The 14,563-nt window shown below is 41.9% G+C and overlaps 1 protein-coding gene across 1 annotated transcript in view; it reads right to left on the reverse strand.

The window, feature by feature from the left end:
* Window positions 1–983: 983 nt before the first annotated feature.
* PID1 (phosphotyrosine interaction domain containing 1) overlaps window positions 984–14,563 on the reverse strand; it is a 264,178-nt gene continuing 250,598 nt past the window's right edge. Inside the window, exon 3 of the mRNA XM_027515348.1 lies at window positions 984–3,127. Coding sequence (XP_027371149.1) covers window positions 2,651–3,127 — 477 coding nt within the window. The 3' untranslated portion in view covers window positions 984–2,650. The remainder of the gene's footprint in view (window positions 3,128–14,563) is intronic.

The raw sequence follows: 14,563 nt of genomic DNA on the forward strand, positions 1-14,563 counted from the left end.
TTGTTGACCTCAATGAAGGGGCAGTCATTATCTATAGGTATAGTATTCAAAAATAAAGCAAGATGCTTTTAAACACCATCAAGGAATAAGTCATTGATGATCAAATTTTAACACATGTTTAGAGAGAATTCCCTATTTATTCAATTTTATATATTTATCTTTAAATTGGAGTATAATTACTTTACTATATATAATTATATATAGTATATATATATAAAATTTACTATATATAATTCCCTATTTATAATTCCCTATTTATTCAATTTAATTTTTTAAATTTATCTTTAAATTGGAGTATTTAAAGATAAATATAAAAAAAATTAAATTGAATAAATAGGGAATTCTCTCTAAACATGTGTTAAAATTGGAGTATAATTACTTTACTATATATAATTATATATAGTATATATATATAATTTACTATATATAATTATTAACGTGGTGTTAATTTCTGCTAAACAACAATATGAATCAGCTATATGTGTACATATATCCCTTCCTCTTGAGCCTGGTGGGATGAATTGAGAGAGCATCATAAACATATACACACTACCATGTGTAAAACCCACTCCAGTGTTCTTGCCTGGAGAATCCCAGGGACAGAGCCTGGTAGGCTGCCGTCTCTGGGGTCGCACAGAGTCGGACACGACTGAAGTAACTTAGCAGCATGTGTAAAACTGGGGCTTCCCTGGTGGCTCAGATGGTAAATAATCTGCCTGCAGTGCAGGAGAGCTGGGTTCGATCCCTGGATGGGGAAGGTCCCCTGGAGAAGGGAACGGCTACCCATTTCAGTATTCCTGCCTGGAGAATTCCATGAATGGAGGAGCCTGGCAGGCTACAATCCATGGGGTCGCAAACAGGAAGACGCAATTGAGAGACTAACGCTTTTCATGTGTAAAACAGACATCTATTCAATTTGATCTGTTTTGTCCCTCAGGTTTTCTTTACTTAAAAAAGGAACGCCATATACAATATGAAACTCCTCAGGTTTTTTAATGCAAACATATTTTTTATTAAAGAATGAATGCATTTATGCTAAAGAGTAGTTTACATTTGTCGTGAAGCAGCAAGCGGATCTCCAGAAGGTGTGCTCCCCTCAATACAACTCCATGCTTATTCTACATGCCTTAAGATGGGACCCACACTCGGGGGCACACATACACACACACAAATGCATACACGGACACACAGATACACAGACCAAAACACCAACACCACTTTTCTCTGGATTCTATAAACTCTCATTTAAGGCTTCTGTAAGGTGTCCCAGGGCCCCTGACATGGTTACCAGGATTCAAAACAGACTCTCAGAAAGGAGCAGCAGCACCTGGAAAACTTCCTCTGCTCTCGGCCTTAAATGTGTGGGTTTTCACCAGTACTTTCAATGTCACTCAGTGTTGATTCTTTGCATTTATGGTATTTAAAGATCCATCAAACCAAGAAAACTCAGGCTGTCTTAGTGAAAAGTTCTCATTAGAAATACCCAACAAACTGGCAACTCTGACCCTAAGAGAGCAATCCAATTAGAAGAGAAGAAGGTCAGATTCCCCTTGCGAATGGACATAGGTTCTCTGGATAAGTCTGGTTTATAGAATCCGTTCCCTACTCGAGTGCCATGTTGAGTGATGGGTCAATGCTTCCTTAGTGATACCAGCTCAGATATGAAGCTTGCCGTGAGAGAGTCATCAGATAGGATCATCAACTAAATAAGTTACCATAAATTGCAGTTGAAGAAAGGATAGCCCACATGGGCTTTGTATACTCGATGATTGCTCATTCCCTTTTTCTGGACTTTCTGTGGTGGTGGTTTGAAGCTCCCACATTGTTTGACTGCTTCTTTCATTTCCTTGGTTATTATTGTCTTCCCTTTTGGTGTCCTGCCATGTAGGTTGAGACTGCAATCCTGGAGGGATGGTGTAGTGGATTGGAAGGGCAGAGAGGGTGGATGGGGCAGTGGCGGAAAGGGGCTATTAGTAGTTGCAAGTATTCTAAGAAAATCGATGAAGTGAATACAATAAGAACAGGGTGCTACTGGATACACTATGTAATAAAAGCATTGCCTTTAACTGTGAATTAACTGCCAACTATCAGGTTGTTAGTTATAAAGCTCAATAAAGCTGTGCTGATTTGCTTACTGAGGAGAGAATCTGAAACCAGCCAGGGGAGAGGAGCTCTGCATTGTTCCTTAAGCCCAGAGGCCTCCTCGTCAGCATTAGCACTCACCATCTCCCCCCACAACCAGGGATTCTATAGGTGCATCTGACATTTTTGTTGGGTTTCATAAGGCAAGTTGGAATGGTGCATTGAATATCAACCGCAGTATGTTTACCAAGAGTGGGGAAAATCAGCATGGAGAACTACAATGGAGGCATTGGAAAATGAGCCAAAAAAAGAAAAAGAAAAGTCTAGAACTTCCCTCCCCATCCACACTCCCACCCTCCTCATAGTCACAGCAGCAGCAGATTTCAATGTAACGTAATTACTTTAATAATACATTTCTTTAGATTTAGAACTGCTCTTCTGAATTTAAAAAGCTTGGTCGGCCAATAATTTGGCAGTCTTTTCATCCCAAATTTGAATCATTGCTTATCCGTCTATCATCTTGAATTCCTTGACCAATGCTGCCTTTGCTGAAGCTCTCTCAGTTCACTCAGCCATCATCAGATTCTAATTCCTGGGATGCTTCTTCTGAGGAGCTGTTCCTGTGGATCCGGCCATCGCTCTTCATACTGTGGAAAGTCTTCTTGAAGGCCTCCATCATGGCGTGGGCCAGCTTCTTGGCCTCCAGCTTGCTCTCGCACTCGACAGCATGGCAGTCCATCTGGTAGGACAGGTCATCATTAATCTCCCTGTAAACCCAGGCGAAGATGTTGGGGCTCACGTTGTGGTCGGCGGTGCAGTAGGCGATGCGGGCCACCTGGAAGGTATCCATGTGTACCGTGGCCTCCCCTTTGTGGTCGAGGTGATGGAGCCACACTTGGAATGGTCGGATTTCCAGGAGGGCATTAGCCGGAAAGACGTCTTCTCGGGCTAGTGTGTGCTTCTTCCAGAGCTCGATGACTGGCTTTTCTGTGCAGCCTGACAAAAACTGCATGCCTGTGGTGGGCACCTTACCCAGATAGGTCACCTGCAGACGGAAGAGAAGAAAAAAAAGAGAGAGGTCAACAGTAGGCTCTTGATTCTAGCTGTTCACTCATGTCCCCAAAGAATCACAGTTTCACTCTAGAACAATGGAGAGATATCTTTATTGCCCCTTAAAAGAAGAACTGTTGGGACTTCTCTGGTGGTCCAGTGGTTAAAAATCTGCCATCCAATGCAGGGAATGTGGGTTCGATCCCTGACTGAGGAACTAAGATCCCACATGCCACAGGACAACTAAGCCATATGCCACAATTACAGAGCCTGTGCACCGCAGCTAAGACATGATACAGCTAATAAATATGTAGATAAATATTAAAAAATAATAACTGTTGTCAAAATTTATATTTTTTTCTCCCTAACAAGTTGACCCCTTGACAAAGGTACTGAAATTTTTAAAACAGGGTTAGATTTTTAAAATTTAATTTCTAGAGGACTACTCTCCCTCCCCCAATCTCCTTTTAAACTCAGAATGAATGATTATGATCTTTTACAGGATTTGGCATTTCTTTGAAATTATAAATCCACTTGAAGTTGATTTTTGACCAAACACACACAGACTTTTATGATAAGAAAGAGTCAAAGGAATGTTGCCTCTGAAAAACAAAATCTTTATTAAACTTATCTCCTAGACAGATTCTCTTTGTAAATCTCTCAATGTTTGATTTCACTTAAGCTACTTATTTCTTAGAAAATGCCAAGGACACAAAAACTGTTCTATTTAACTGATGGTCTAAAACATGACTGTTTTCTTGCCAAGGTAATGTTTAAAAATGGAGCAATAACCAGTTGTATTTCAACCCAAACAATTGTTTGTATCGGAGTATAATTGCTTTATAATGTTGTGTTGCAAAATATATTCTGCTGTATTGCAAAATGAATCAGCTACATGTATATGTGTGTGTGTGTGTGTATCCTCTCCCTCCCCTACACCTCCCTCCCATCTCCCCATTCCACCTCTTTAGGTTATCACAGAGCAGAGCTTTCCACTAACCATTCTACCCATAGTAGTGTATACATGTAAATACTACTCTCCCAGTTTGTCCCACCTGATAAAAATGAAAGACCTACAGATAGGTTAAGATTAAAACCCAGGTTTATCAAATAGCTAAATGAGCAGTACTAAAACTACCAGGCTCCTCTGTCCATGGGATTTTCCAGGCAATAGTACTGGAGTGGATTGCCATTTCCTTCTCCAAAAACAAAGAAAAGTAATTCCAAATGATTCAAATAGTATCCTTTAAAAATTGATTTATAATATACCAAGAAAAGATGTTCACTCTCTCACTTTATTTTTCACTCATCAAGATAGACAGACCCTCTATCACCTGGCACGTGCATTATGCAAACACATAACCTGGCCTGCTGCAGTCCATGGGGTCACAAAGAGTTAGATAAAACTTAGCGACTTATTTGGCTCAAAATAAGAGGCCCAGATATATATATATAATTGGCCAGATATATATAAATAAGAGGCCCAATTATACTCTGGTCTTTTCCAAATACTTTTTGGAAGAGACTAGAAAGAGGTCCAGAGAAATGGTGAGAACTGAGCAAGGACATTTGGCCACAATGATTCTAAATCAATGTTTCTGTTAAGTGGACATTAAAGGCCACACGCAAAAGGTTCAGGACACAGACGCTGAACCCCGGTGCATGTTTTTGTGCTTCACTTCTCTCTTAAACAAGAGTCTGTACTGTCCCTTTAAAGAGATGACTTCTTAGAAAAGAAGCACAAATGCGGCCCATTCTAGAAACATTTCTTAGGAACCTATTATGCGCAATGGCAAGGTGCCAGGTGGGCATGGGAGAAGGGGAAGATGGAGAGGTCCAAAATTAACGGGCAGAAAGTAGCTGAATATTTGTTCAGAGTGGCATCTTTGAGCCCAGTGAAGTTGAAAATAAATCCTAGCTCCTCAGTTCACTGAGTGGGTAGTTCTGGAGAAACTGCCAGCCCTTTGCACACACACAGATACAGCTATGATGTGAGGCAGATGGTGGAAAGGGCAGGCAGGCGGTACCACAAAGCTTCTGTTGTTGTTAAGTCATGTCCCACTCTCTGCAACCCCATGGACTGCAGCACAACAGGCTCTTCTGTCCTCCACTATTTCCCAACTTTGTTCAAATTCATGTCCATTGAGTCGGTGATGCTCTCTAATCATCTTATCCTCTGCTGCCCCCATCTCCTTTTGCCATCAGTCTTTTCAGCATCAGGATCTTTTACAATGAGTCAGATCTTCCCAGCAGGTAGCCAAATTATTGGACTTTCAGCATCAGTCCTTCCAATGAATATTCAGGAGTGAGATATTCCTTTAGGATTGACTGGTTTGATCTTCCTGATGTCCAAGGGACTCTCAAGAGTCTTCTCCAGCACCACAGTTCAAAAGCATCAATTCTTCTGGGCTCAGCCTTCTTTATGCTCCAACTCTCACATTCATAAATGACTACTGGAAAAGCCAGAGTTTTGACTATACGGACTGAGGCAAGGTGAAATATCCACTTTTTAATATGCTGTCTAAGCTTGCCATAGCTTTCCTTCCAAGGAGCAAGTGTCTTTTAGTTTCATGGCTGCAGCTACAGTCCACAGTGATTTTGGAACCCAAGAAAATAAAATCTGTCACTGCTTCCACTTTTTCCCCATCCATTTGCCATGAAGTGATGGGACTTCACGATCCACAAAATCCATGATCTTAGTTTTTTGAATGTTGAGTTACTAGCCAGCCTTTTCACTTTCCTCTTTCACCCTCATTAAGAGGCTCTTTAGGTCCTCTTCACTTTCTGCCATTAGAGTGGTATTATCTGCATATCTGAGGTTATTGATATTTCTCCCGGCAATCTTGATCCCAGCTTGTAATTCATCCAGCCCGGCATTTCACATGATGTACTCTGAGCATTTAACAGAGCCAGTGATGGCACTCACCATGCTTAAGGAACTCCTCTGGGAAGGAGTCAATGGATTTCAAGGCAACAGGGCTTCAAAGCTCAGACAGGAGCCCAGAAACTAGACGGTGAAGGGTAGAAAGGAGCAGGAAGGTAAGTGCTGCAGTGGGGAAAGTCCTCACTTTCTTGGGCACATGGGGCACTTTGGCCTGACCACACATTTGGCCTAGGACGGCCCTGAAGAGGAAACAGACGGTCTATGACCGCTGGATAAAAACAGGCTGAACTTTGAAAAGTGGTCTTGCATACAGTCTGAGGAGTGGGGCCTTCTCTGCTCTGGATGGAATGCCACTGAGGGTCTATAGTCCAATGGGTACCTGGATATGATGGAGGCTGTGAACTTGGAAGACTTTACGGATGCCAGGAAGAAAGACAAGTCAGGGGGCTGCCTAGCAGAAGACTACTCAGGCAGGAAGTGTTGCAACAGCACAACCAGGAAGCAAGGGTGGCCTGACTTAGGAGTGGAGGTGGTGGAAAGGACAGGGGAGACAGATGGGAACGATATTCAGAGATCAAACTGAAAACCCTTGGCAATACACCAAAGCGGGGAAATGACTCAGAAAGATCCTGCAAGTGCCTGCACTCTCCATGGACATGACTGCTGAACAGCTCTTTGTCACTCTGGATTTAAGTCACATTATAAAGAGGGCTTTGTGAGGAAACGCACAACATAAGGTTCTTGACTTACTGAAACATGCTTTCTGTATATGGTATTTATGATACCTTTATTATTCTTAACAACTTCATTATTTTAATTGAGGTGAAATTCACATTACATAATGTTAACCATTTATGATTCAGTGGCATGTAGCCATCAAACTGTTATACAACCATCAGCTCTGTCTCGTTCCAGAGTATTTTTATCACCACCAAAGGAGATCCAGTATCCATTAAGCAGTCACTCTTCACTTTCCCCTTGATCCAGACCATGGAAACCATGAATATGATCTCTGTTGCTAGAGATTTACTATTCTGGAGAGTTCACACAATCGGAATCACAAAATATGTGACCTTCTGTGTCTGGCTTCTTTCACGCAGCATAATGTCTTCAAGGTTCATCTAAGATAAACCGTGTATCAATACCCCTTTATTTTCTATGACATCTTTACTTTTGAAGTAGAAAAGCAAATGGAGGAAACTAGTATGAGAGCTTGAAGTGAAAAGCATTCTTTCTTACTGTCCCCTGAGACTAGAAATAGCTATGTTTATATCTGTTATATTTGATAGAAACATTCTTCAGATGGAGACAATCTCCTTTGATGTGCTTTCATCTCTCTCTCTTCCTCTCTCTCACACACACACAATTTTTAAAAAATTATACAGTGATTTCTATCATGATATAAAGAATACATTTTTAAAACTTTGTTACAATAAGTTGTTTATGATTCCTTCCAATGAAAAGCAGTAATAGTAAAATTAGTAATAATAACATTTTGACAACTAAGGAAAAATGTATTCCTCATAAATATTCATTATTTAAAAACTAAAGGTTTGAAGGAAAATAACGTTTTATTTTTGGAAGTTTGCTTGAGAGAAGCATAGAGCTGAGGTGATTAGCTTAAAGAGTTTAATAAGACAACAATGAATGCTCTGTAATAATATGTAGACATTTCTTCAAAAAACAATTTTAAAACACTGAGGTTCAACATACACACAGATATAATCTCCTGGTACTAAACTTACCAGGAAAGTAATCTCAGCGGCCTGTTTTTACTATCACCTAAACAACATGGGGTCGCTAAGAGTCGGACACGACTGAGCGACTTCACTTTCACTTTTCACTTTCATGCATTGGAGAAGGAAATGGCAACCCACTCCAGTGTTCTTGCCTGGAGAATCCCAGGGACGGGGGAGCCTGGCGGGCTGCCGTCTATGTGGTCGCACAGAGTCGGACACGACTGAAGTGACTTAGCAGCAGCAAACAACTCACTAAGCATCAAGTCCCACATCATTGTTTACATAGGTCTGCAGCCAAATCAAGTCACACACTGAACAGTAACAAGAAATACTTGCATCACATTTTAGGCAAAAAGCACTGTGTCTACCAGATCCATCAACAGCCCTGTAGGTAAGAATGGAATTTTATTATCACTAACCTGGATTTTTTTAATTGGAATATAATTGCTTTACATTGTGTTCATATCTGCCATGAAACAAAGTGAATCAGCTATATGTATACACCTATCCCCTCCCTCTTGGGCTCCTTTCCACCCCACCCCACCCCAACTGTCTCAGCCCACTAGGTCAGCTCAGAGCGCTGAGCTGAGCTCCCTGCGCTATACAGCAACTTCCCACTAGCTATCTGTTTACACATGGAAGGGTGTAAAGGTCAATTTTAATCTCCCAACCTATATTTAAAGACAAGAACTGCAGATCAGGTGGTGGTTCCGGGTACACAGTGTATACTACAAAGTGTTGGGAATTGAGCAATATTGTGATGATCTAGGAAAGCTGCACATAAAAGACAGCCTAAAAAGACACTCGTTCAATTCTTAGACCACTTTATTATTATATGAGAATCATTTCCATGTAGCTTCACTTTTCAGCCATTTATTCATCTTTCCCATCTTGGAGCTGTAAGAGAAATTTTAACATTGTATGAACACCCTAGAAACCATGAGTCTTCCCGAAGAAAGAATCACATTCTATTGTCTGGTGCTTTTGTAAATGACACTCCCTTCCATGCCTGGGCATTTCTTAAAACTTTGTTCTCGTTTTATAACTGCAGAAAATAAGGTTCAAAAACCCAAACTTCTCAGGTAAAATGGAACACAAAAAATAAGGAAATATATATTTATATGCATCATGTAAATATACATTATATACTTTTACAGATATTTATTATATATGATCTGTTTATAGTCCATGGGATTTCCCAGGTGAGAATACTGGGGTGGGTTGCCATTTCCTTCACCAGGAAATCTTCCCAACTCAGGATCGAACTCAGTCTCCTGCATTGGCAGGCAGATTCTTTACTGAGCCACCGGGGAAGCCCATGTATATATTATCTGGTTTCTAAAACTCAAACACATATAATCTATTTACAATGAAACCAAAGATTCAAGAGGGAGGGGACATATGTACACCTATAGCTGATTCATATTGATATTTGACAGAAAACAACAAAATTCTGTAAAGTAATTATCCTTCAATTAAAAAATAAATTAATTAAAAAAAATTTTCAATCTAAAGAGTTTCAGACTTTTGGCATCTTTCCAAAAGTTTCCTGTGAACAGAGAGGCATAAACATGTTCTAACAGCACTAATCCTGAATATTCCATTAGCTTCATCTCACAAAGTATCACTAAGCCTGCAGATGGAGACGGGCTAAGAGCGGATTATGCGATGACGCCTCTCAACTGCGATATTGACAAGGGCCAACTTTCACACCAACTGTTTGCTGGGGCACTGCAACTTACATCTACTTTTAACTGGGATTTGCCACGGAGGCCAGAGGCTGCAGTGAACAGACATGCCCTTCCTCCAAGCACAGAATTAGCAAACATACATCTACAACACCAGAGAAAGGCTGATTCTCCAGTGATGGCAGCTCCAGTCCTGCTGCTTAGCAATACCAGGGTTTCGGCAAGGCTCTTAGCTGTGTCCTCTCTTTGATAAAAACGCACTGCATGTGTGTATGCTAGGTCACTTCAGTGTGTCTGACTCTGCAACTCTATGGACTGTAGCCCACCAGGCTCCTTTGTCCATAGGATTCTCCAGGCAAGAATATTGGAATGGGATGCCATGTCCTCCTCCAGAGGATCTTCCCAACCAGGGATTGAACACCTGTCTCTCACATTTTCTGCACTGGCAGGCAGGTTCTTATCACTAGTGCCACCTGGGAAGTCCCCCCAAAAAATACACTGCTGCTGCTAAGTCGCTTCAGTCGTGTCCAACTCTGTGCGACCCCACAGACGGCAGCCCACCAGGCTCCCCCGTCCCTGAGATTCTCCAGGCAAGAACACTGGAGTGGGTTGCCATTTCCTTCTCCAATGCATGAAAGTGAAAAGTGAAAGTGAAGTTGCTCAGTCGTATCCGACTCTTAGCGACCCCATGGACTGCAGCCTACCAGGCTCCTCCATCCATGGGATTTTCCAGGCAAGAGTACTGGAGTGGGGTGCCATTGCCTTCTCCCCAAAAATACACTAACCCTGCCCAAACCTTCCTAAACAGTCCCAGTAATGAGCTGCTCTCCGCTTCCTATAAGGTGTGGCCAACACAAAGCATAAATTAGGGAGTGTAACTTATGCCCTGGGTAAACCTTGGGAAGTCAATGTAACTCTACTTTGTTACCTTTGGGGAACTGATAGCTTTGTCTGAAATCCCATGAGATTACATCAATTAAAAGAATATGTTAATAATTTGCGTGTGTGCTTAGTCACTCATTGGTATCCAACTCTTCGTGACCCTTGGACTGTAGCCTGCCAGGCTCCTCTGTCCATGGGATTCTCCAGGCTTAAGAATACTGGAGTGGGTTGCCATTTCCTCCTCCAGGGTATCTTCCCAACCCAGGGATCAAACCCAGGTCTCCTGCCTTGCAGGCAAATTCTTTACCACCTGAGCGTCCCTCGAAGCTCAGACGGTTAATAATTTGGTATATCCTTAGGGCAGGGATCCCCACCCTCTGGGATCTAATGCCTGAAGATCTGAGGTGGAGCTGATGTCACAATAATAGAAATCAAGTGCACGATCAACATCATGTGTTTGAGTCATCCCTCCCCCATCCATGGAAAAACTGTCCTCCATGAAACTGGTCCTTGGTGCCAAAAATAGTTGGAGATTGCCGCCTTAAGGAAATATAGGAAAAGAATTATCTGAATGTTTCCCTAGAAATGGAATAAAAAGAATTCTCTAAGTAGAGTTTCCTTGAAAATGGAATGCAAAAATGATAAAATGAGGCATCAAGACAGTCTCCCCTCAGAACGACCCCTTTAAATCAGCCCGGCTATCATCCTAACTGGCCCGAGTTCCGGAATTCTGTCTCTGAGCCCTTTCCCCTAATATGCCAATTATTTACTACCTGCCTGCAGATTTCCTAATTCTCCTATTAAGTTCCCCAGTGTCTGGCATTCACCCATACTGTTGACTATAAGTCAGTGGAAAAAAAAAAAAAATTCAGGCTTTAAAGTGATTTTTTCTTTAATTTTTTATATTTAGTTTAACAGAACTGTGCCTTATGGCTCTGCTTTTCAAGGGAAATAAATAAAAAGTATTTTAAAAATTAATTCTCTCAAAATACCAAAGATTTAGTGATGCTCTGCATGCAGCCGCACCCTCTTTGCTTATGGGACCACAGAGAACATGTGTCTCAATAAGTAGAAACCCTGAAATATGGGGTTTTAGCCAGGTATCCTCTTATGTCAACACTCCAGCAGGGATTTACTCTAAATATACATATAGAGAGATCCCTTCTTGCCCCAGTCTTCCTCGTGTGGGAGACTTGTTTGCACACCCCTCTCCAGGCACGTCCTCCTTGTGAGCGAGAACACAGGACTCAATGTGCAAGGCTGCCTCGAGGCTTCTACCACTGACATAGCTAAGCACCGATGGTGGGTCTGTGAATGAGCACCCTGTCATCTTGGCCATCTATGAAAGAGGTGAATGTTTTCTCCATGAATAAGTCCCTTCTGAGCCTCGTTCTCAGGAGCCGCAAGCTTCCAGAGTCGCAAAGCAGATGAGAAACACAGAGTCACGAAATTGTTCCCTAAACGTCCAGAATGGTAGACAGACATTTTTCAAGATAACTTCCCGAGGTGCTGCGACAAAGGGACTTGGAAGAAGACGAGAAGATTCTTCAGGAGGAGTCACAACCCATTGGAAATAAATGCTGGAATCTTTCCCATGGTTGCAGAAACAGGCTTTGGGCAAGAAACTTATTAAGAATGAATCATTCAGAGAGAAATAAACAAACAGAGAAAAAAAAAATGAAAAGTTTTCCCCTCTGTGTCATTCAATGGCATAAACCAATGCCCAGACACAGACGTCTGTAATGCGTGTGAATAGGCTTTGCCCAGTCCCAGTTTAAGTATTTGAGGATATTCGTGGCATGCGAAAATGTGGAGAGGCCATGGAGCCAAGGGGCCCGCCAGAGTGTCTGCATCATTAAGAGTGTCAGATCAGGAGAGACCAGTGTCCTCAGAATCTCTGCTTCCCACCCATGAGTTTTCCAACACCCCAGCCAGCTCTCCATTCATGAATCACTGTTCCCACCTCTGTGGCAAAACAACCCTGGTTTCCCGATGTGCATCCTACTGGCAGAGCCGGCACCATTCCATTCCTTCCTCTTGGTGGCCTGTCTGTATTTCATTCTGGCCTGAAACCACCTTGGTGAGGACCCAGGATCATCTCCCCTTAGATTGTACAGCCAGACGGAAAGGGTGATAACAGAGGTCCCTGAAGGACGGTAGGAGATGGATGATGACCTAAGAAACCAAGAACCTGGTTTGCTGCAGTCTTCAACCTTCAAGGCTGGATAAGCCCAACTACCTGACTTCAGAGGCTCAACTTTGGTTCACTTTACTATGTGGCTTCTCTGAGAAGACACGTCAAGAACAAAGATTCTCCAGAGGCCTTTCTTGGGATATAAAAGATCTTTTTGTCCTTCGTTGTCTGTAGGAGACTTCCTTTCCCCTGCTAACATAAAACAACATGATACAAACACAGGAAGGAGAACACGTAACTGGGAATTCTAACAGCCTGTGGGTTATAAGGCGGAAGATGAGACAAAGAGCCGCTCATACTCCTGGGCCAAATTCCAGAGCCAAGCTCTTCTGTTCTCACATTAATTCCCTTTTGCACACTTCAGAGAAAAGGTAAAGGACAAAATCCTGAGATTTATGATGCAGGCTTGAATCTACTCCTTCCTGGCTGGTCACAGAGGAGCAAGGATCCACTAGGCACTCTGAAGAGTGGGGATGCATCCAACATGCCAATGACCTAACAATTCATAATGCAAAGACCAAAGTGATGCTAACTATAACCTTGAACTTGTATAACATGCTTTAAACCACGAAGACAACATCAAAGGATTAATACTGCTCACAGTGAAATCTATGAAGTTATTGTGAGAAAAATGAAAGTGATAAGCTTTGGCTTGAAAAGTAGATTTGTTTATCCTGTATGTTCATTTGATAACTATTCATTGAACACCTACCAGGAACCAGGTATATCAGTGAATAAAACTGATAAAAGCCCTCTGCCTTCTTGGGGCTGACACTCCAGCTAAACAGAAGATGCTTATGACTGAGTTTATAGAACTCAAAGTTATGTAGACAAGGCTGGTATCAGGGAGGAGAACACGTATGGGCTTCTAAGAGTCCTTCTGATGAACTGGAAAACTTCTCTTGGGTTTAAAAAAGCCTTTTCACTTCATACAGCATAACTCAGACCAAAAAAGTCCTCATTTAGATTCTATTCCTTGGCGCAAGCTGTGCCACATGCAGGGTTATTAGTCTTTACATTCACTGTGGTTTGGCTTCCTGAGATGCTACTGTGGTAGAGGATCAGGCAGGCTGATGGCTTCAGAAGAGTGCCAAGGGAGAGGGGAATCAGACGGGAACTAGGAAATCAAGGACTTAGGAGATATAAGGTCTACCCCCACCTCCTGAACAAGATAGACTGGCAGCTAGAATGCTGTGGATATTTTACATTGAATGGACAGGTAGCGTACCTGGCCTCACTTGACACCTGTGTTTCATTCTCAGGATGACACCTGAAACATTCTCAGGATGTTTCAGGCACATCAAACTGACTTGTTTTCATTGAAATCTTATAGTAACATTTAAGTTGCTTTATTCTACTTTTCTATTCTGGTATTCTTTGCCCTCTTCTTTTATTTGAGAGATCTAAACAAGTTTTCCCAACCTACTCATAATCATTCCAATAAATTTCTAATACACAGAATACACAGAAGAACTATACAAAAAAGACCCAGATAACCACGATGGTGTGGTCACTCACCTAGAGCCGGACATCCTGGAGTGCAAAGCCAAGCGGGCCTTAGGAATCATCACTGCAAACAAAGCTAGTGGAGGTGATGGAATTCCAGCTGAGTTATTTCAAATCCTAAAAGATGATGCTGTGAAAGTGCTGCACACAATATGCCAGCAAATTTGGAAAACTCAGCAGTGGCCACAGAACTGGAAAAGGTCAGTTTTCATTCCCATCCCAAAGAAAGGCAATGCCAAAGAATGCTCAAACTACCACATAATTGTACTCATCTCACACGCTAGCAAAGTAATGCTCAAAATTCTCCAAGCCAGGTTTCAGCAATACATGAGCCATGAACTTCCAGATGTTCAAGCTGGATTTAGAAAAGGCAGAGGAACCAGAGATCAAATTGCCAATATACACTGGATCATCAAAAAAAGCAAGAGAGTTTCAGAAAAACATGTACTTCTGCTTTACTGACTATGCCAAAGCCTTTGACTGTGTGGATCACAACAAACTATGGGAAATTCTTAAAGAGATGGGAATGCCAGACCAC

Source organism: Bos indicus x Bos taurus, chromosome 2 (assembly GCF_003369695.1).
Source record: "Bos indicus x Bos taurus breed Angus x Brahman F1 hybrid chromosome 2, Bos_hybrid_MaternalHap_v2.0, whole genome shotgun sequence".
Lineage (NCBI taxonomy): Eukaryota > Metazoa > Chordata > Mammalia > Artiodactyla > Bovidae > Bos > Bos indicus x Bos taurus.